At 44.1% G+C, this 22,577-nt stretch overlaps 1 protein-coding gene across 4 annotated transcripts in view; it reads left to right on the top strand.

Annotated features, from left to right (window-relative positions):
- Positions 1 to 22,577, top strand: part of PATJ (PATJ crumbs cell polarity complex component) — a 141,031-nt gene that overhangs the window by 36,286 nt on the left and 82,168 nt on the right. For all 4 annotated transcript variants that reach the window (XM_030226602.2, XM_030226601.2, XM_018912523.3 and 1 more), the window contains 9 exons: positions 11,594 to 11,803; positions 12,621 to 12,740; positions 15,508 to 15,882; positions 17,071 to 17,191; positions 17,769 to 17,925; positions 18,921 to 18,992; positions 19,849 to 20,026; positions 20,840 to 20,950; positions 21,684 to 21,761. In XM_030226602.2, coding sequence (XP_030082462.2) covers positions 11,594 to 11,803; positions 12,621 to 12,740; positions 15,508 to 15,882; positions 17,071 to 17,191; positions 17,769 to 17,925; positions 18,921 to 18,992; positions 19,849 to 20,026; positions 20,840 to 20,950; positions 21,684 to 21,761 — 1,422 coding nt within the window. The remainder of the gene's footprint in view (positions 1 to 11,593; positions 11,804 to 12,620; positions 12,741 to 15,507; positions 15,883 to 17,070; positions 17,192 to 17,768; positions 17,926 to 18,920; positions 18,993 to 19,848; positions 20,027 to 20,839; positions 20,951 to 21,683; positions 21,762 to 22,577) is intronic.

The raw sequence follows: 22,577 nt of genomic DNA, 5'->3' as shown, positions 1-22,577 counted from the left end.
TTTTATAGGATATTCATTTTCCTGTGGTCTCTGTGTATTAGAAAAACCCCTTTTTTCCCCCTTTGAATGTTGTAATTTGTAATTATGTTGTAGGGAAATGTAAAATTTTTGAGACTGCTGCTCTGCTGGCAGCAAGGTCAGTACTTGGTGAGAGGCGAGGTGGATGGGAAGCTGATCCTGTGGACTCCTGAAATGATGGATTTCACTGGATTTTTTCCTTTTATTTAAATAAGAAACACCGAAGAAGTCTTAAAATAAAATCTCTTGTGTTTTTTTTTCTCTTGTCATCGCTGTGTTGGGAGCTGGTGAAAGCTCCTGGCCAGGCACTGCTTTTTCTTGATGGAGCTGAGGTGGGAAGGCTGCAGAGGTCTCCTGGCCATTAGAAAACTCCCTTCATTTCCTTCTCCTCTCACTTGGAGAGGCTGCTCTGCCTTTCACCTCCTCCCTGACCTTTATGTGGTGCTGCTGGCACAGGGAGGGACCCAGGACCTGCTGGTGGAGTGGTTTGGGATCACCTGGGGTGGAAAGGGGCTGCAGTCAGACCTGAAAGTATCCAGCTTACAACAGTAAATCTGTCTAGCCTGGAACTGATCACAGAATCCCAGAATGGTTTGGGTTGGAAGGGATCTTAACTCTCCTCCACTTCCAAACCCTGCACCTTCCACCAGAGCCTTGGTTGCTCCAAGCCCCATCCAGCCTCCTGGCAGAGCTGAGCCATTGTTTTTGAGAGCAATCCCTCTTCCTCAGAAAGAAATTGAAAGACACGTTATCAGGTTAAAACAGAGAAGAAATGCCGTGTAAAAACAACTGCGACCCCAGGGCATTAGAGCAAGAGGAAAGAAAAATCCCAAGAGACTTATAGAGAAAATGAAGAGATCCCAGCAGGATAGAAGTTCTTTAGCAAAGACCTGATGCATTGCAGGCCAACAGATTCTGTCAGTAATGTTTTACAGAAATATTGGAAAAACCACAGGTAGCTGAATTGCAGATTTCTTGAGGCAGTATTGACCAGAAGGTAACTTGAATGGTCTGATGAGCTTTTATCAAATTAAACAAAAAGCTGAATGGACTTTATGTGGAGCTTAATTTACTGTGCTTTTGAAGTCAGAGTCTTTTTAAAGCAGCTGTTTCAGAGTGCATGAAACTGGAGAGGGTGAGGGGTGGTTTGACATTTTACACAACTCCTGGGAAGGACTGTGAGATGCTGTTTCTCCCTGTCTGTGCTGAGAGATAAGTCCCCAGTGCCTGCTTGCTTTGGCACACTCCAGCTGCCCTGGAGAGCTGGCTGGCTGGAGGAACTCATGGACTCACCTGCTCCAAGTGATCCATGGGAGCAGGAAGAGGCATTTCAGCACTCAGGAGCTCCAGGTTGCCCTGAGCTGGAGGAGCAGGGTGAATTGAGCCTGCCTGGGTCAGTGCTCCAGGGATTTTCCTGTGCTCTAGCAATAGGGACCCCACAGCTGCCTTATTCCTGCCTTCCCTTTGTTATTAGTAGCAGTTTTTCGTGCTGTAGAGCTGAAGTCTCTTTTGCTGCACATTCAGCAGGTTATGTTTTGTCCTTCTCCCAGGGAGCATGGGAAACAATTGTTTTCTCTTTTCTAACAAAATCACTGCATAGTCATTCACGGCAGGAAGTGAAGCAATTTAAGTGTCTCCAAATATCTTTCCTCTTTTCTTTATGCCCCAAACAGGCTCCAGATGTAGAGTTACAAAAAAAAAAAAAAAAAAAAAAAAAAAGCAAACTGACTTCTTATTTGTAGAAGGTGGTATTCATGTAGATTATATTTTTTTTTTTTACTTTCTTGGTCTGTTCAGCAGTGAGATGCAGGCTGGAATGCTTTGACAAGTTGCTGGCTAAACGTTTGCCCTCTTGTGATAATTTGAGCTTTGTCTATTCTTGTGATAAGTTTGTTATGAACAAAGAAGCATATTCATGTCTTTGTTAAACACATTTTCACCTGATCATGTGATGGAAACCTGTGGCTTACTGGCAAAAGCTGCACAGCTGTATTAAAAAGCAGTTTTACAATGGCTATCAGCTTGGTACTGGGAAAACTGATAAAGGCAGCTTTTCTCCCATCTCTACAACCCATCCACATTCATTAACATCAAAGTTCTGTAAGCCTCAGTACCAGCTGTGTTGGTACTCATCTCACGGAGGATTTGCTTCTCTCCCCCTATGGGAAAGTTCTACATCCTTTAAATCATATTAAGCTGCTTCATGTGTAAAATAATTCTTAATAGTGTGTCATGAATTGAATTCAGTGTAGCTTTTTGAAAAATTCTCTTGGAGTTCAGCTTAAAAACTCCTTTCCAGGACCTCAGAGCCGGTGAATGCACTTGAGCACATTCCTGGAGAAGTTTCTGAGGTGTTCATGATTAGTGGATTCCAAAACCTGCAGTACTCCTACTGCCTTGGGAGAGCAGAGACCACTTCAATAAGAAATCAAAGAGATTTCTGTGTGTCTCACACCAAGACACAGACAGACACCCAGGAAGAGATCTGGAGAGCCTGGAGGCAGGAGGGCACCTTAGGGCTGGGTGTTCCCTGACACTGGGCTGGAGGGGGCCATCAGCAGACTCCAAATGACAATTTAGGGAGGAATCTCACAGAATTATTCAGGTTGGGGAAGTCCCCTGAGACCTTTCAGTCCCCATCAGCACTGCCAAGGCCAGCACTGCCCCGTGTCCCCAGGTGCCACATCCACAGAGCTTTTAAACCCCTCCAGGGATGGGGACTGCCCTGGGCAGCTGTGCCAGGCCTGGAGAACCTTTTTGGGGAAGGAATTTCTCTTTGTATCCAACCTGAACCTCCCCTGGTGCAATTTGGCCATTCCCTCTGCTCCTGTCCCTGTTCCCTGGAGCACAGCCCAGATCCCCTGGCTGTCCCCTCCTGGCAGGAGCTGTGCAGAGCCACAAGGAACCCCTGAGCCTCCTTTGCTCCAGGCTGAGCCCCTTCCCAGCTCCCTCAGCCTCTCCTGGGGCTCCAGCCCCTTCCCCAGCTCTGTTCCCTTCCCTGGACACACTCCAGCCCTTCCATGTCCTTCTTTTTGTGACCTCAGGATTCCAGGCACCTCAGCAGTGCCCAGCACAGGGGACAAGCCCTGCCCTGGTCCTGCTGGCACATCAGTGCTGCCAAAACCCAGGTTCCTTTGGCGTTCTTGGCCATCCTTGCCATGCACAGCCAGCTTTGCCAGGAGAATCCTGTGGGAAACAGCATCAAAGGCTTCACAGGATTCCAGGGAGACACTTCCACATCCTTTCCCCCATCCACACCAAGCAGGTGCTGTGGGTTTGGCTGGGATAGAGTTAATTTCCCTCCTGAGTAGCTGGTGCAGCGCTGTGTTTTGGATTTAGCATGAGAACAATGTTGATAACAGGGTAATGTTTTAGTTGTTGCTAAGTAGCGATTACTCTGAGTCAAGGACTTCTCAGTTTCCCATGCTCTGCCAGTGAGGAGCAGCACCAGAAGCCAGGAGAGGTGATCTGAACTAGCCAGAGGGATATTCCATAGGATATCACACTCATGATCTATGATTTATGTGATCTATAAATGGGCAGAGTTGGCCAGGAGAGGTGCATCACTGCTCAGGAGCAGGCTGGGCACCAGGATTGTGCACTGCTTGTTTTCCTCAGGTTTTACTCCTCTCTCTCTTTTTGTTATGTCCCTTTTCATTATATTTATTATTTTATAATAATAATATATTTATTTAATAATATTATAATAATATTATATTTATTTTTCTAATTAGCACTGCTGTTATCTTTGCCTTTATGCAGTTATTGAAGTGCTCTTCTCTCAGCCCTGGGTTACCCCAGGCAGACCCAGGGCAGCAGATTTTGGCCCAGCAAGACCTGCCCTTCCCAGAGCTGTGCTGATCCCCAGATTGCCCTGCATTCAGTAAAGGACAGAGATTTTCCTGATCCCTCCTTTTGCTGTCTTGTGGAGCAAATTGTAGGAGCATCCCTCCTGTCCCTGTGAGCTGCAGCAGCTCTGGACAATACCTGAGTTTGCAGAGAAACTGGAGCATTACTGGAAACATCTGTTTTTCTTTGCTTTGTCGCATATCCATGAAAGAAATGCTGAGCAGTATTATTACTATTAACCTTTAGAAATGTTTTCCCTTCTTCCCCCAAATTCTCCAATCTGCTTGTTCTTTTTCATTTCCTGCTAGAAAGAATAGCTTTTAATAAAAACACAAAAAACCCCAAACCAAAGAAATTCATTATTATTCCACAGATGTCTTCTGCCTGCGAGAGAAGGCGAGAATTTAAAGGGACAAAACTGTAGCTGGATTTTCTGTTAACCACTTGGTAAATCTCAGCCAGGCTGGGATAATGAGGATGAGGCTGGAGGAAGCTGTGAAGGCCTGGCAGTGGGCATGTGGAGATGATGGAGCAGTGGGTGTGGAAGAGCTGAGCCCAGACAGCTCAGAATTTGTTCTGAAAGGATGAGATTTGAGGTAGATGTTGGTGCTGATGGATAAGAGTGAAGCATCCTGAAAACTCATGGAAGTTATGAGGTGTTGTGTTTTCTTAGTACCTCACCCTGCTGGAAGATGCTGCTCCCCAAATCCAAAGGATCCTGTTGCACTTGGAATTTTCTGTCAGTTCTCAGTGTGATTCACTGCAGCCTTAAAATTCTCTGCAACATTTCTGCCAAGCCTTCTGTCCACCCTGTTCCTCATCCCTGGAGGTGTTCAGGGCCAGGCTGGATGGCATTCTGAGCCCCTGGGATAGAGGTAGGTGTGGAATGAGATGAGCTTTAAGTTCCCTTTCAACCCAACCCAGTCTGGGATTCTGTGATTCTTTGGGCCAAATCACTGTTTGCAGATCTTTGTTGGATAAATCCCAGCCTGTCCTCTGTCCCCACTTCTATTTTGCAGCTTTTTATGCAGCAAGTCTTCCATAATTCCTGTGTTTGCTTTTTGGGAGGCAAGGTTTTCATGCAGAGGAGAGCTCTGGTTTGTGTGAAAACACATCCTGCACTTCCACAGACTTTTCCCAGTGCTGAGGCTGGCTCACCTCGCTGGTGCAAGGCTGCTGGGCTCTCTGCTTGGATTTTGAGCTCAGGAATTCTTTGAATCTGAAAGCAGATCAAACCCACAACCTGTGTTAAGGCCTGCTGAGCACAGGCTCTGTAGGTGATACCATTTATACTTTTTTCCCTTGGCTTGTTGGTATTTTTTTCTTCTTTCCCACACATCTCTATCCCTTCTTTATCTCATCACACAGTGGCTTTCCTCCACTTCCTTATGAGTTCAGGGATTTTTTTTTTCCTTATCTCTGTGGCTTTTCCCTGTAGTCAGCACTCAGTGTGTTTTTTCTGGAGCTGGAAAGTCTGAAAGTCTAAGATATTAAGAGAGCCTAATGAATGTAATCCCTGAGACTTTAGCTCAGTCGAGAGCAAATATGAAAGGCAGATAAAACCTTGGATGGATTGAGAAGTTTGATAAATTAAAAGATAGCAACAGGCACCTGAGTCCACTGCAGGGTGACACTGAGAGCGCCCAGAGCCACTGCCTATCTTGGATCTTTTTGTTTGGGAAGAGCAGTAGTGTGTGAGGGCTTTTCCCTGGGGTCCCTGCACAGCAGAGGGGTGGGAGCTGTGCTGAGCTCTCCAGCCCTGCCAGACCCGGCTGAGTCACCCACGGCCACCGTGTTGGTTCTTGCTGGGGAAGGCTGATAGGATTTCAGATCCCACATGATGAAAGGCTGCTGTGGGAAACCCATTGTGCCACCTCCTCCTCTTTAGTTTGCTGTTCCCTCTCCTCCTTTGGGTGGGGCTCTGTGTGGTTTGTTGCTGGTTTTTCCCCCCCTTCCCTGCGAATTCCTGTTTCTTTGCTGACATTTCCCACAACAGAAGTTTTGATTAATGCCGGCTGCACACCAGAGCTTCTGAAATTCATTGCTTTATTCCCTCACTGCAGATCAATAAATAGTAATGTTTTATTTCCAGGGCTTTGCCTTACATCACAGCAAAGTTCAGCGTTCCTCCTCGAGTACTGCTCTGTGTTTAGGTTTGTGTTGCTTCAGCACATCAGCCTGCAGTTTATTTCTCTGGTACAGCCAGAGGCTGTGCGTTGTGTAATCTCCTTCCTGAGCAGCCCTGCTGACTGCAACCCGAGTGGAAGAGGCAGAAACAGGTCTGAAATGCTTCGAATTACACTCAGATGCAGTGGAGCACTTCCTCAGGGATGTTTTTCCAGGCCTTAGAGTGCCTTTGGCAGTTCCTACTGCTGTAAACATGTTGGAGTGAGTGAGCAGAAGGTTTGGACCTTGAGTCTCACTCCTAAAGTGAGGCCACCTTAAGGAGGGAATCAGACCTCACTCACAGCTGGCTCTCCCTCTCCTGCCTGTCTGTTGGAGGCACTTTGTGCTTTGAAAAGGCACAAAAAAGGTTCCTGTCTGTCTTGGCTCTTGCATCCCATTGGCATTGTTGGGGTCACTGTGGAGGGTGGCTCTGCAAAGGGAACCACAGACACTTCACATGGATGAGTGTTTTGAGCCATTTCACAACCCTGAGCATGCAGGTACATTACTCATGTGCACTTCTACCTTTGCTCTACATAATAATGAGACAAACATAAAATGCCTCTGCTTCTTTTCGCTGTTGATGGGTGTCTTTTCCTTGTTCAGCACCAAAAGTGTTGTGTCTAAGAGTCTTCCAGCCTGGTATCTTATTCACTGAAGAGTTTTAAATATGGATATATGTGTGTTAGACCTGGAAGTGGTCCCATGCAAAATGTAATGAAGCTGAGCTGCTCTGACCTCTGAGCTCCAAGGCGTTTGTTTTGGCTCCCTCACAGAAACCTGCAGTATACAAATTGGCACTTGTAAAAATGTTCAGATAAATCAAAAAATGGCACAGGGGGGGAAAAAAGTTTCAAACTGTTTCTTTTGGGATCCTTGGCCATGCTATTTTGGATGTGTGTTTTTGTGGCAGCAGGCAGTTTGTTGCTTGAAGAAAGCTGAAATATTCTAGGAAGTCAGGCTAGCTGGATTTAGATCTCAAGTGATGCCAAAACTAATATAGCCTGTAACTAAGTGAGAGTGACTTTGCACAGGGAATGTCAGTCACCCGCAGCTTTGTCTTACATTTTCATAGGAGCCTTTAAAAAAAGCAAAACACAAACAGAACCCCGGCAAACGTGGGAGCTGCTCCCATCCAGTGGAGCTGGAGTTTCAGTGCTCCTCATCCTCAGCCCAGGGAGGGGCTGGATGGGTGAATGGGGATGGGTTGTCAGAGCAGGGAATGCCTGCGGTGCTGGGAGCTGGGCTGGCCTGGAGTGCCCTCTCTTGGCTGCTGCACACCTCACCTTTTGGGAGGGACAAGGGAACAGCCAGCCTGGTTTATCACTTCTCTGTCCCAGCAGGATGGGCAGAGGTCAGCAGCGCTGGTTCTGTCTCAGGTTTGCTTCCCAGGGCATTCTGAGTGTGGGTGTTTGGTGCCCATTTGGTAATCAAAGCCACGAGAAAGCTGCAGCTCCAGCCTTGCAGCAGGACTCTCTTCACCCCTGGGACTCTTAACATTTTAGCAGAGCTCAAGTTTTTAAGAGATTTCACACTGCCCCAAACCCAGGCATCCCAGAGGCAGCAACTGCAGTGGCCCCTGCCTGACTCTGCACTGCTAAATGAATCCAGAACAAACGGGGCTCTGAAAATAAGGAGCAAAATTTGACACCTGGACTTTGTGGGTTTTGATGAGGAGTGGGGTGGGGGAGAGAAGGGAAAACCTATGGTTCAGCATAGTTAAATATATGGTGTGCTAAGTATGAATAAATTGTGGCTATTTTAAAACAAGTTCCTAGAATCCATGGCTGGCTGTGGCACAGAGGGGAGGACAGCAGCTCCAGCTCAGGAGTTCCTCCAAGGGTTACCTGGGGGCCACTGTCCTGGGCTGCTGCTGCTGCATGGCAGGGGGCAGCCTTCAGCATTCACACAAGTGGCAAACGTTCCAGCATGTGAATTTTCTCTTAAAAATAAGCTTTTGGCCTCAGGGGCTTTGTCTCCTCACTGCTTTACAGTCCAGTTCTTCTCCTTGTTGCTCATATGAATCATTATTCATTGGTGTACTGGAATCCTACAGGAAAGGTAAAAGTTCCTCTCTAAATGTGCCAAGGCCTGTTTGTGACAATCTTGGAGGTCTTTTCCAGGCTTTATGTTTGTGTGGTTTGTGCTCATTTTAACATGGCCAGTTCACAGGGGTTTGTCCATTGCACTCCCCCTGTGCTCTGATACAAAGCCATGTGATAATTTTGCTGAAATTGTGTCACTTCTGGGTTTGGGGGGAGAGTTGCAAACTCCATCCCAACGAACGAGCCTTCTCTTTAAAGTGGAGGCTGAAATCTGCTCCTGCCTGCTGGTGACTAAAAATCACTTTGAGCCAAGAAAAGTGAGTGTAGAGCCTCAGGGTAGGTGTGCAGTCACACTGGTGCTCTTTGGTAACTTGGAATGGTTCTAGCTGCTCTGTTAATGTGGAGTTAGCCCTGAAATCCCACTGTGGGGGTGAACTTGCCTTTTAACTATACTAACTGTATACAAACTGTACCTTTTGCACTCAGTATAGAAGGAAAGGATCTGTTTTTCATCCTGCTGCAAGCACTGCTTTCTTTCAAAAACAAGACAACAGCCCTCCCTGCCCAGTTGCACTCACCATTTAGAAAATGTGAATTTGGTGTTTGCTGTCTTGTGTTTTAGCTGGTTATTTTTTAGGGTGTGCTTGGGGTCAAGGGTAAATCATCAGACAAGGTTTTAAAAAAATTCCCAGCGTTCCTTCGGTTTAGATAAGGAGAGCACAGTGCAATCCACCATTGTGCTAGAACATTAATTACAGAGAGAGTATGGATATACATGATTACACCTTGCAGTTCAGTGGGTCTGTGCCTTCTTGTGCAGCTTTTGGTGCATTCCTCGTGGCAATCCCATCGTGGTTCAGGCACTGGTGAGCCCCGAGGTTCTGAGCACTGCTGGTGCTGCTGCTGAGCTCTCCCTGTGCAGCTCATCCCGCTCTTCTCTCCCTGTGCAACAGCTCCCTCTGCTTGAAATCAGCAGTGGAATTGTTTCCTGCTTGCCTGCACAACAGTCTTTAACGTGGGCCCCCTTTTTTAAGGTTTCTGCTGCTCTTCATGGAGCAATTCCAGTGCATGGCTTGTGCTGGTGTGTGTAGTGAAGCAGGGAAATAACCACATTGTCCTCAAAACTTCTCTGCCTCCAGCTGCTGCTTTGCAGGATCTCTCTTCCTTTTAGAACACTTCTTTCAGCTCAATTATCTCTTACCAAAACATGATGATTTATTGGGCAAAACTGTTTTTATTTCAGTGGTGAGTTGAAACAGGACTGCTTCTCATCAGAGATGTGGTAGTCAGGCCACTGACCCTGCAGAGAAGCAGCTGATGGTGAGAGCTCCATATTCTGCTTAAGTGGTTCTGATCCAGAACCCAAAAAAGAACTGATTTAGATCAGACAGAGCAGGGGTTTGAACCTGGTCCTGCCCAATCCTTAGCCAGCACTGAAATTCCTGGGCCAGTCCTTCACTCACAGAATTTTGTCAGCTTATCTACATGTGTGGGGGCGAGTGCTGGGTTTGTTTCGTTCATTTTTTATCAATATAGCTAAGCCAGCAAAAGTCATATTACAAAAGCTGTTGTGTCAGCAGAGGTGTTGTTTTGCTGAGAGAGCATTCACCCATTCATGGAACCAGCATAAACCTCCCTGGCCAGGGCAAGAGGAGCCCATGATAGGAAAACTTGCTGGTTTGGTTCTCCAGCAAAGCCTCCCTCGTGTGAACAGTGCCTTGCTTGCTGGGAAGGGGCTCTCTGGATCCTGGCTCTGCAGGGAAGTCCAGAAGGTTATTTCTGATTTGCAGTGGAGCAAACCCCCAGACTAAAACCAGTTTGCAAGTCTGTGCTGGTTCCAGGGTGGTTGGGGTTTGCTGGCAAGAACAAAGGGCAGCAGTGACTTCAGTTTTCCAACATCCAACACTTAAAGCCCTTTTTTCCCTTCACATTTTGGAATCCCTTTGGATTCCTCTTCTGAACTTGCTGGGCTTTGGTTTGTTCCTGGAAATCTCCTGAGGGGATGCTGTTGGAAGCCCAGGGAATCCTCCCTGAGCACCAGGTGCAGCAGGTTTGGGCACAGACAGCACGAGCACCTTGGCACAGGAGGTGAGCACAGGGAGCCTGCTGGGCTTGGCTGCCAGGACGTGACACTCAGGAGGAAACATCTTGTGTGCACTGCGGAGAAATGGTAAAATTATAAAATTGTAAAAGGGCAGGATGGAGCAGCAGAACAGGAGAGAATTGTTGCTGATCTTTATTTACTTGAATCCAGCTCCTGCGTGGCTCTTCCTGCTGAACTCTCATTTCACTTCTCTAATTCCAGCCTTTTACAGATATTACAGGCATTGCCTCATATGTTTGCACATACCTTAAAAAACATGTGCCCTTGGAAAGCAGTGTATAGTCATATAAAAATAAAGAGCTTAAAAAGCATTCCTGTTTTCAAATTAACACTGAGGTGCTGAATTCATGGTGGTCTTTGTGATTTGAATTTTGCCCTTTTTTTATCCCTCCCATGCCCTGAATAAGATGCAAGTCCTGAGGGAAAAATAGTCCATGATTGTGTATTTGGAGACCCAGTGCATGCAAGGAGCATTTCTGAACTTTATGAGCCCTTAGCAAGGGGGAGAATGGCTATAATTGCAATCTTAAAAAAACAAATGAGGAAACAAAAAAAGGTAAAAAAATTAAAACCCCATATTTTTTTTATATCTTTCTGCCATTATATAATAACTTATAATTTTATTGGATTGAGAATAATTTTCTTAATGAGAGAAGGCATGATAGAAATGGTACAGGAGACAAAGCAAAGGCTAATACAGGATAAAATATTAAGTGAAGTGGATATCTTTGCATCAGTTTACAGTGTGTGTAATATTTTGTGCTTGACACTCTGCATCCACCACTACAGTGTTCCCTGCCTTCAGTAATAATCTTGGTTACTCTTCTGTAGCTGTCTCCTGTTCCCTGTTAAGGTGGAGAAAATGTCACTTCTGAGTTGAAACGTGGAGTCGACAGAGCAGAAACGCTGCAGTCACACACCCCACATCAATGCTCTTTCTTCAATATTTGGGGCTTCCATGTGAGCTTCATATTTTGAATTAAATTTCTGACGTCGCAGTGGTTCCTTTTGCCATCATTTCTGCTGCTCTGAAGCCCTTGGGTGACGTGCAGAGTGGTTATTTTCTGTGACATTAGCACATCCCAGGCTGGATGGAGGCTGGTGGAAGGCTGCCAGTGTTGTTGTTCTATTTGCAGCTTGGCCTGGCTGTGTCTGTGTGTGTAAGGAGAGGGCAGGCAGGGTATCAGTCACCTTTCAGATCTTAACATTTCTGAAAGGATTAGGCAAGTGATGGAATATCTTCCTTTTTGCACAGCCCAACCCTTGGCAGTGTTGGCTTTCTGAACGTCTCAGCTGCTTCAGCCCCGTGGCACCAGAGCATGAACGTGCTTGAGTGCTCCTTACACACCCCAAACGAACACCACCTTTCAAGGCCTTCACCTGGGGCTGCTTTTTGTTGTTTTCCCCCCAGGACCCCCTGGATCCAGCAGGAACAGCCATTGTCATCAGCTCCCTGGTGGCCGGCGGCGTGGCCGAGCGCGGGGGGCAGATTTTGCCGGGCGACCGCTTGGTGTTCGTCAACGAGAAACACCTGGATGGTGCCACCTTGGCAGAGGCAGTGGAAGTGCTGAAATCTGTGCCCCCAGGGACAGTTTCCCTTGGGATCTGCAAGCCTTTAGTGGTAAGAACTGATTTTAAATTATTTTTTTTTCTTATTTCATCCCGTGGGGTTTGTGGGGAGAATTCAGCGTAGAGCACCTGTGCAGTTGGGAAACAGCTGAGCTGCTGTGCCTTGAGAGGGCCAAAAGTCCTGGCAAATGGGCAGCTCAGTGTCCAAAACCAGCATCCTCAAGTTCCTCCTTCAAGAGCATCCACGTGGAACTGGGAGATGTGCCTGGGCAGACCCCTGTGTGCTGTGCACAGGTTCCAGCACTTCAGCAACCCGGTTAAACGTGAGCTGGAGCCCATTTCTCTCTCAGACACTGCTGAGGGCTTGCTTGAGCTCCACTGACATCAAAGAAAGCTGCTCTGTTTGAAGTCAGGACTGTAAATTCAAGCAGAATTTCCCTTTTCTGGAATCAAGGCTTTGGAACAGTAGTTTACTGGGGAATGCTGCAGTATTGTTCATCAAGGGCACCCAGGCAAAATTAATTAAAGCCCCAGTTAAGAGAATGTGCTTGTAATTCAAAGTGGTAGAGGAGTTGTGAAATAGGAGTCTAGGAAAGCTGTTAAATACATTATTTCCTTTCCTAAAAATTGGTGTTTCATTGTTCATATCCTTGTATTTGTCTTCCCTTCCTACACATCTCTTTAGGTCTTAGAGCATCTGAACCAGTTCAAAGAATAAAAGCTGTTGCCTTCTCCATTTTTGACTTTCTATTTTTATAATTCTTTTCCAGTGGCTGATTCTCCCTCTCCCTGTTAATTTATTGAAAGGTGTGGGAGATTTTTTTGTTGTTGTTGTTTTCCTGACTCATTGTTTGGATTACCTTTTTTAGGGAGACAGCAGAGAGGAGGAGAAAATGCACGGTGTGGATACCAGCAGCATCAAAAGCAGCCCTGGCTCTCCAGAACCAATAGACAACACAAATTTCTCAGTAATACTTGAAGCACCACAGGTATTTGGTTCCTTTTTTTGGTTCAACTCCAGTTTATACAGACAGGAAATGATGTTTTAAAGTAAAAAATACAGTATGTTTTTCAGATAAGGCTGGAAGTATTGGATTCCCTCTAACAGCAAACTGTGCCAAGTGCATTGGGAGACTTACCAATGCAGCTCCCAGACTGCCTTATCAAATTTATTATGTCATTAAAATACTTTGGGTTACCTTGGATATGAAATAGGAATGCTGTGTTGTTATTATAATCAGAAGTGGTGGGCTCAGCTTTGCACAGAAAGTAAAGCATGGAAGCAGAATGCTTTTAATTATCATGAAGCAAAACAAAAAAGGAGTTCAGAGTATAAGGCACTCTTGAAATACTTTCTTCTTTGTAGCCTTCTAATGTTCTCTGGAGTGATTTCTTTACTCTTGCCTCAACTCTCCTCATCCTTACTATCTGAGAAATAATTCTGTTTATTGTAGGAGGATGTGGCATTAAAGAAGAGTGAGAAACTCAGATACCAGGGTAATAGGCAATAATATTGCAGTTCTCACCAGTGCAGAGCTAGAGAGATGTGGATATCTTGTAACTTTCATCTGTTCTCAAGTGCTTTGCAAAATTCATGCTGGTAAATGTATTCTTTTTACACCAGAAAATGCAACACCTACAGGATCATGCAGAACTGCAACACAGGAAGAAAAATAAATTTCAGATTTTCTTGTAGCTGAACCATGTGTACCTGTCTCTGGATGCAAAACTGTTTTTAATGCTGAAATGGTGGATTAGGAGCACCAAAAGGAGAAGTATTGTAGGGTAGATGTGGGTATACTGTGAAGAAATTAGCCTGGATCATGACAAATGATATTTACTGATTTTCACAATGTAAAATGGCATTTGTTGTTTTCCATGAGAAGGGTTGCAGAGAATTTATCCTCTGCCAGCTTAGATTGGTTTTCTACTTCCTAAATAAAACCAATGTCATTAAGTATTTTTAAAGAAAATATTTTACCTTAAAGTCCTGAAACTGGAACGATCAATTTGGACAAAAAACCCACAGGGGAATTTACTTGCATTTTGTTTTACCTCATGTGTGACAGCTTTGGTAGTAGCTAAAATTATTATTTATTATCTTACCTGCTCACACAGGTAGCCAGGAGTGGTGGGTTCTGCTGGCTCCCACTCTGAGACACTGGCAACTAGAATTTCAGCCCCAAAATGATGGAACTTGAGGATTTTATTTGCTTCAGTGTCGTGTTTGCAGCATTCCCTGTGGTATTGGTGGTGTCTGGTGCTGCAGTGCAGCAGTCAGGGAGGATGCAGAGCAAACTGCTGGGTCAGGGACACAAACCCTGTATGGTTCTGGGCACAGAAAGCTGATTTATGTGCCCTGGACTTGGGGAGGTGTTGGGAGAAGGACGCTGCAGGAGCCGAGGGAGATGAAGTGAAAATGGAGAGAATCAGGAGAATCAGGATCTCTTCAGCCTGGGTGTGTTGTGAAATCGAGGTACACAGATCAGATGGATTAAAGGGACATTTAATGCTAGATAAATTAATAAAAGGGGCTGATTTCTGGGTTGCTGGTGTTCTGCTCTGGTGCCAGCTATTGGCTGCCTTGTTTCCTTGTGCTCCTGCCTCTCTCCTGTTTTCTCTCCTGCCTCTCACTTGAGTTGTACAAACACCTTGGCAGTGTCTGGGGCTTTCCTTCTGTATTTGTACAAATGTAACCAAACAGGATCCTGACACCAAGGTCAGCAGAGCTGCAGAGCCGTGGGGAGCCTGGGAAGGGGCAGGAAGCAGAAACAAAAACATTTTGAGGAAGGAGCCCTGAGTCTGTCCATTGGTTTTGGAGTCTGGGGGCTCAGGGGGTTGAAGTTGGGTTTGGGGGTTCTTTGGGCCACAAGGATTTTGTGGTTTGAAGGAAAAAAGGGGAAAGCTCTCAGTGTGTGGCAAAATTCTGGGGTAAGTGCAGGGCATGAAACCCCAGGTGGCTGTGCAGCCTCACTGAGAGGGAATGAGCAGCACCCCATTCCATCTGGGAGAAACAGGAGTTGTTGGAAGTTGGGGGAGCTCGTGACAAATCCCAGAAAAAGAACTGTTGAGTGAGATCTTTCAGAGTGGGTTTTAATACCTTTTCCCTCGGTTTTGTTGTTTTTTTGGTTGGTTGCTCTGTGGTTTGAGCACTGGAAGGTAATGAACAGTCATTTATATATAATTTTCTTTTGGGTATGTGGGTCTTCCATTTCCCCTCTGCCCCGGGTTAAAAGTTGGATGGAATATCCAAGGTAGGGGCAAGCAAATATGGCTTTTATTTGGGGTTTTTGGGGGTGTTTAAGTTGCTGACACCATTGCATAAGCAAACTCTTGGGCTGTTTATTTAGCTATTTATTCAAGAAACATTCTTGCATTCATAAAGCAACAGCAGATATGTCTGGAGCACAGAGATACTTTAACTAGATTTATATGTACTCTTTCCTATGGCTGTTTCAGTGTTAATTAATAATTTCATTCCCTAACTTCAGTCCAGATTGGTTTTTCCAAATGGCTGCAGCAGCATCTAAGCTGTGCGACTTAAATTTCTTTATCTTGAAAAAAAATAATTGCACTGTCTACTTTCAGTGTTAAAATCATAAGTCAGAGAGTCTGTTTTCTTTTAGAAAATGCAAAAGGTAGAAGATTTTAAAAATCAGGATGTAGTTTTAATGTGGGCAGAAAATAAAGCACAGCTTTAAAAGAGTGGGGTGGAAACATGGTGTAAAATGTGTATTCCTTTAATGATCTTTGCAGGGTTTCAGAGACGAGGTGCCTTTCAGAGAAGAGCTCGTTGATGAGCCCCATCTGGGCTTGGGAAGGTCATTTCAGCTTTCTCAGAAGGATGAGGAGTATGGGAAGGAGTCCTGGGAGATGTGTGAGTTTCTGAAAGTCAGAGCAGAGGACGTGGAGGAGGAGCGGGAGATGCTGGTGGATGAGGAGTACGAGGAGGATCCTGACTTCCTCAAGGGGGATGATGCATCAGGTGGAGAGGAGGCAGCTTCAGACAGGAGCCTGGACACAGAACGATGGGCAGAGCAACTGGAGGCTGCTGAAATACAAGAGTCAAGGTCCAGTGTTGGCCTAAGTGCCAAAGAGTCCCTGGAATATCCGTTCAGGAAAGATCACATGGTAAGGAATGCTGTGCTGAGCACAGATCCCTCAGGGCAGACTCCAAAACTGAACCCTCAGGACTCTCTCTAGGGTTTTAGTTACTGGAATTTAATTTATTACATTTAGTTTAATTATTAGAATTTCATTTATTAAATTTATAAATTAGATTTATTGACTTGTGTACCTCTAGCAGACACCAGTCTATCCTTCTGTACATTTTGGAAGGTTGTTTTAGGTAACTTATTGTCTGTATATTTACCTGCTGGAGTGAAATATGTCTATTGGTGTATTTACAGGCATCCTGAATTTGTCTTTTTACCCAAAAACTTGTGAGTTTGGGTTTTTTTTTGTTTTTGTTTGGAGGCTGTGCTGATGTGGGGCATGTCAGTAACAGCAGAATGTCACTTCATGGGTTTGAGAGGGTTTGATGGTCCAGAGCCTTCAGTGAAAGGAACTCCCTCTCTTCCTTATTTTTTTAAACCCAAGTCAATTCCTTCAGCCAGATTGTGTATTTGAGTAAAAGATGAAATGGTGGAAGGAATTGTGGCCAGGATAGTGGTGGATTAAGGAGTAGGAGGAGACAGGTTCAGGTAAACTGCAAAACACTTATTTATCCATCTTTCTCAAGTACTGAGAATTATTTTTTCCTTCTGATTCTTTGTTCATCCCCTCAGCAAACAAAAAGCTGATATTATCAGCCTCCCATACACCAGCTTCTGAGGTGTATGTCCTTTCACATGAAAAAAAAAATGGAGTGGAAAAGGATTTGACATCACAGCCACAGGGAATTTCAGGTTTTGTTTGGCTTCTCCCCTTAAGCAGGATGTGTATAAACAGACAAAAAGAAGTTTCTATAGAGTTTAATACCAGACTGCACAATATTAAATTTAATTGTTTGTTACTTATAAAAAACAAATGAGCAAGAGTAAAGAAATTTTTGTCTGAATTACAGGTGAGGAGAAAGATCCAGTTGCTTTATATTTCAATTGCATGTAACATTTCTCATGCCTCTTCTTAATGCAGTGCATAAATGAGCAGTTAGTATTTAAATGAGCAGTTAGTATTTCATAGTTACCTGAATAAATATGAACATAGCTGAGGAAATGTGTATGTTTGCTGTAAAAATTAATGTTCCTGTCAAATCCCCCTGTGTAAGTTAATACCATTGCTTTCTCACTTTAATTACTTCTTTTCTCCTCTGTGAAGTGTGAAGAGAATGCTGCTTTAAGGTCACACATTTCTGGAACCACAGCTCCCAGCAGTTACCAAAAGGACATATTTGATACTGAAATCACCCAGGCAGAAGTGAAAACTGAGATGAATTTAGGTTTGTAAGAAGGTTTCTCTTTATCTCATAATTGTATTTACAAATTTCAGTTTTGTATTTACAAATTTCAGTTTTTTTAACCAAAACAAAAATACTTTCAAGTGAGAAAATGTTCAATTCAAGAGTTCTGCAGGCTCAAGGCAGTCTGGCATTAAATGGGTCTCAGCTTTATAATCTTGCTTCCTCCTCCAAATCTGACCAGTGATAAATAAATGCAGAAATAAAGTGACATGCTCTGGAGGTGACTTTAGCACAACCAGAAGTTTGCAAGTGATCTGTGTGGTAGAAAATTGCCCCATATCTTAGGTTTTGGATCTGATTTCTCCTTGTCATAGATGGATGGTTAGGATTTGGTGGATTCATCAGAGAAATAAATTGATCAACCTGCCTGAAGTGGCACTCCCTGCTTGGGTGGAAGGAGCTCCAAGCCCTGTCCAACCTGGCCTTGAACAAATTTGGAACCTGCTGGGATAAAGGGTTCAGTTCCAAAGGTGAAACAGAGGAAGCAATAATTCACATCTTCCCGCTTTTTTCACACCTTCCCCCTTTTTTCACCTTTTCCCCTTTTTTCCTTCAGGGACAAAGCTTCAGAGTGACTCCAAAGGACCTGAGCTTGCTGCTGATTCAGAAGCAGTTGGAAAGGAGGCAGGGAAAGAGGAGAATCATGTTCTTCCCAAGAGCCAGGAATCTGGGAGAGTAACCACCTTAGCTCAGCCTAGAAGAGCACCAGGCAGGTATGGAGGAAGATTTCAGGTTTTGAAAGGATTCATTTAATGATCTTAACAGTCCTCTTGCTTTTCTCAGCTGAATCATGATTAAAGGCTGTGTGGAATGCTCAGACAGACACAGAGGTCTGCAGCTTTCACAGGAGAGGGAGTTTGGATTAAAACCTGAAAACTTCCCATGTTTCCTCCCTTGAATATTGGGACAGGAATGTACAGGTGGCTCTGCCAGCACTGCAGTGAGGGGAGTGTGGAGGAGAGGGATGTAGCCTTTACTCATGGCTCCTTAAGGAGCTCTCCTCCTGGTTTTCCCTTCCCTTTGTTCTTCCTTTTGGGAGGAGCAGAATTCAGCCAGGGCTCTCAGGCCTCTGCAGGAAACTTCAGTGGTGCTGAGGAACCTTGAGCTGGCATGGCTGCTGATATTTGCTTTATCTGTCCCAGTCTTCCCCCAGCAGTTTGGGGTCAGTGGGTAGTGGAGCTTTTGGGGGCTGTTGATTCCAACCCTCAGTACTCCCCTAATTTCATCTGAAATCCTCTCTCAGAGGGGAAGCAGCTCCACAATAAGGTGAGAGGATTATTCTGTGGGGTTTAATGGAACACACACAGGATCTGTTCTCCCACTTGGATCATGATCTGCTTACTGCTTTTGGCATGTTTATATCCCTCTCCAAGCATCACAGCATATTTATCAGAAAGTAAATGTTAATTGCTTAAATAGTCATTTCCAGTGAGTAAATGCTGTGCAGATTTGTGTATCACAGAGCAGCTTATAAATTTGGTCTGCCCATCATGTTTATTTCTGGAGCATTCCTTAAGTACATTTAAACCTAAATACAAAAATTCCTGTCTGCTCTGTTGACTCTGTACATTTGCTTTAAACTGGGCAGTGTGAGAAGGTGTTGCTGTCTCGCTGCCAGATACAAAATATGTGAGGAATTGTGACCTGGCATGGGTGATGATGCCTCTTTTATTTTTTATTCCTCCCCTCCCCTCTGCCCCAAATTTAGTGAATTACCCGAGAGAGAAGAAGGAGAAGGAGAAGAAACTCCAAACTTCAGCCACTGGGGACCACCACGGATGTATGTTCATATGATCACATTTTGCCTTCCCATTTGCTTCATGTCTTTTTTTTTGTCTGAGCCACATTAGTTCTTCTTGGGTGTTTTTTTTTTCCTCTCCTCCTCTGCCAATAACTTTAGGGTACCTGTGTACCTTGGGCTTTCCTGAAGACAGGGAATTTTTAACAGATGTTCAGCAGAATTCTGCCTTCTATTTTTGCAGCTGACTTGGGAGAGCTTGGCTGGTTTAGGTTGTGGATGACCTGCAAGTTCTTGCTCATTTAATAACTATTAGGTGTGAACAATGCACACAGTTCTGGGCTGTCTCCCTTTGCAGGGGTTCCCTGCTAAACCCCCATGGCAGGATTCCAAATTGCCAAGCCAACCTTTTTAGCCACATCCTTGTTGTTAACATTTTAAGGTGAATTGTTTTTATGGTCCCAAGTAAAATATGATCAGAAAGCTCCTGCTTGAGCTGATGAATATGCACTGAAGTCATTGTTCAGAAAGTGGTATGAAATATTTCATTATTTGTCCAACGTGCCACTTGCAGGGCTGCCCCTCCCCAGGCACTTTGCTCGAGCTGAAAGGGGATGAGTATTTACTTGAAGATCTGACTTTCTCTAAAATAAAAGCCTCTGCCCAGTGGGCATGGATTGGCAGCAGAATTTTGGCTCTTTTTGTGGGGTGAGATCTGCTCAAGGTGAAAACTCAGCTCTGTTGAGAGCATTCTTAGGCTTCTGACTTTATCCCTTTACTCTCTTAAATCTTCTTGAAAGACCAGGAGCTTACATTTATTTAAGGCTTTGCATTTGTAGTTAAAAAAAAAAAAAAAACTTTTTGAAGCTCTTGAAACTACCACTTTTTTTTTTTTCAGTGTTGAGATCTTCAGAGACCCTGAGGTGTCTCTTGGAATCAGCATTGTTGGTGGACAAACTGTCATAAAGCGCCTGAAGAATGGAGAAGAACTTAAAGGGATCTTTATCAAACAAGTTTTGGAAGACAGCCCAGCAGGAAGAACAAGGGCTTTAAAAACTGGAGATAAAATACTTGAGGTAAATGGAGATAAACCTTCCTTTTTAGTCTAAGAAATAAAAATTGTCTCAAATGGCTTTGGGTGGAGAGAGGAACAAAATGCTGCCACCACTTCATGAGGGATTGGCAACACTTTGTTTTGAAAACCAAAGGAGAGCTCTGGTGGTGTTCCTTTTTTTTTTAAGGTCTGACTATGGAGCTCTTTTAACTTTCCCCTCTGTATTTAAGAAAAGATGTGTCCTGATGTCTGAGGGGGAAGTGAAAAAAATGGGAGTGTCCTCCTCCCGTAGAAATGAGGAATCAGTTGCAGCATATCTGTGAGCATAAATTTAATATATCCAAGGACACAGAGTGTTCATACTGAATTATGGGCTGTTATTTTGTGTGTGTGGATTTAGAGTGGTTAACTGATAACCACTGTTTGGGATAAATCCCTGATCCTGGCTGTGGGGGAAAATGTCATTCCTGCCTCTCACCTCTGATTTTTTTTTTCACTCATTTTTCTCCAAATTAATACTTCAGAATCTGGGGTGCCAAGCTGATAGTGCTGTTCAGGTTTAGTTTACAAATAGCTAAAAAAGAGTTAGATCTAATGGTATGTAACACTGACCATCTCTTTCCTTATGTTTTTATCTAGAAGAATTGGTTTGGACAACATCTGGCCATCTTTTAATTCTGAATACCAAGTAATACACTTTTCTTTAAACCATCATCAAACCATACTTTACAAATAATTACTCTTGGCTGGTTTTGATGCCTTCCTCAGATACACTAATCTCCTGCAAGTGTGTGTAATGACTCTGTACCTAATAAAAATAAACACTGTTTGTCAGGTTTCTGGGGTAGACCTACAAAATGCCACCCACAAGGAAGCAGTAGATGCCATCAAGGCTGCAGGAAATCCTGTGGTGTTTGTAGTCCAGAGCTTGGCTAATGTACCAAAAGTAAGTTTATTTCTATTTTTATTCCAAAACTTAATAAATGCATAACATGTATCTTACTTTAAACTTGGCTAAACTCCTTTCAGCCAGGTCTCTCAATTTTTGTGTCTGAGGATGGATCCTTTCAGTCAGTTACAGACCAATTGATTGATTGATTACTTCTCTGGCCTAATTGGAAACCTCATTTGTCTAATTTACATGGAGTAGATGTAAATTTGTTGACTAGGTGTTAATTCAACTCTTCTTCCTGTGTGGTAAGAGTCTGGCCCAATGCATTTTAATTTGCCCATATTTTATAATCTAGAAATAAACTCTGTTATCCAGATGAGCAAAGCTGGAATTAAAATTAGTCAGATTCACACCAGCAGCTCCTTGTGAAATGTGTCACCAGAGGGACCTGAAACAGTTACCTGGGAGCAAGTTAATGTCCAAGAGATTTGAGGCATCTCCTCATCTTTAAGGCCAAGGCAAGAAACTTTTCAAAGCCTTAACAAGAGCAGGCATACAATTCTGCCTGCCTAAAGTCCACACAGAAACTCCAAACTTTTGATGTAAGAATGTAATTCAGTAAATCCAGTGAAAGAATGTCATTTATAGACTGCACTGCAGTGCCCTTTGACACTGGGCAAAGTGCAGAGTGCACTGGGGAGCTCTGTTGTTGTCAGGAGCTGATTTTGGGTGTTTGTTTGGAGCTGTAATTCTCTCTCTAATGTGAGTGATGTACTTTGGTTTTCAGGTGGTTTCTCCTGCCCAGCCTAAGGGAATCAAAGTCAGCAAAGATCAGGAGGCAGACAAAGAAAATAAGAGTGATAAGGTATTTATTGCATTCAGTGCTGTACCCAGGTTTTACTAAATCAAATGGTATAATAGCATGTATTCTAACTCTATGATAAGCTTCCTCCCAAGTCTGAAATTAAATTTGAAGTGTTTTGTTGAAATATCTTTGATTCTAGGACTTTTTGCCAAATTCCTGCCAAATACTCTGACATTTATTCTGTGGGTGTCTGCTGGGTGCTGAAACCCTGTACTTAGCACAGCTCCTCACTGTCATCTCTCTGAAGTACCTGGTTTGCTCCGTGTGGAGGCACATTGATTCCCTTTGTTCAGCAGAAACAGAGCAATGGCAACATGTACACAAATAATATCCTCACTGTGAGGCTGCCTGGAACCCTGTGAAATCACCTTATGGGAGGATGACATCCACAGAGTCTCCTGCATTTCCCAGCTGTGTAAAATGAGGAAGTGACTGAGAGATCTGGGGCTGCTCAGCTAATTGGGAGGCAGTTACTGCACACTGACTTCCAAACTACTTCACAGCAGCTTTAAAAAGAGAAAAAAAGTCTGTTTGGTAGAAAACAGGGAATTTGTGTTAGTGAGGGAATAAGGGAAGAATTTAATTTTTCATTTTCAGCTGTATCACTCTGATGGTCTTGGTGTTTTCCTGGGGGATTTGCCCTGACTGAGGAGTGTAGTTCAGGTACTTTGAGGGTGTGAGAGCAGCAGAAGCAAAGACAGAATTAATGCAGACAATAAGTTTTGCCTGCTGCAGTTTAACTACAAATAGGATGAAGTTTCCATTTGATCCTACTCAGCACTCTGGTGTTTGTTGGGTACTTGAGAGGGCCCTTTT

The sequence above is a fragment of the Serinus canaria genome, chromosome 8 (genome assembly GCF_022539315.1).
Source record: "Serinus canaria isolate serCan28SL12 chromosome 8, serCan2020, whole genome shotgun sequence".
NCBI classification, from domain to species: Eukaryota; Metazoa; Chordata; class Aves; order Passeriformes; family Fringillidae; genus Serinus; species Serinus canaria.
The sequence above is the reverse complement of the archived record's forward strand: the minus strand, read 5'-3'. Positions and strand labels throughout refer to the sequence as shown.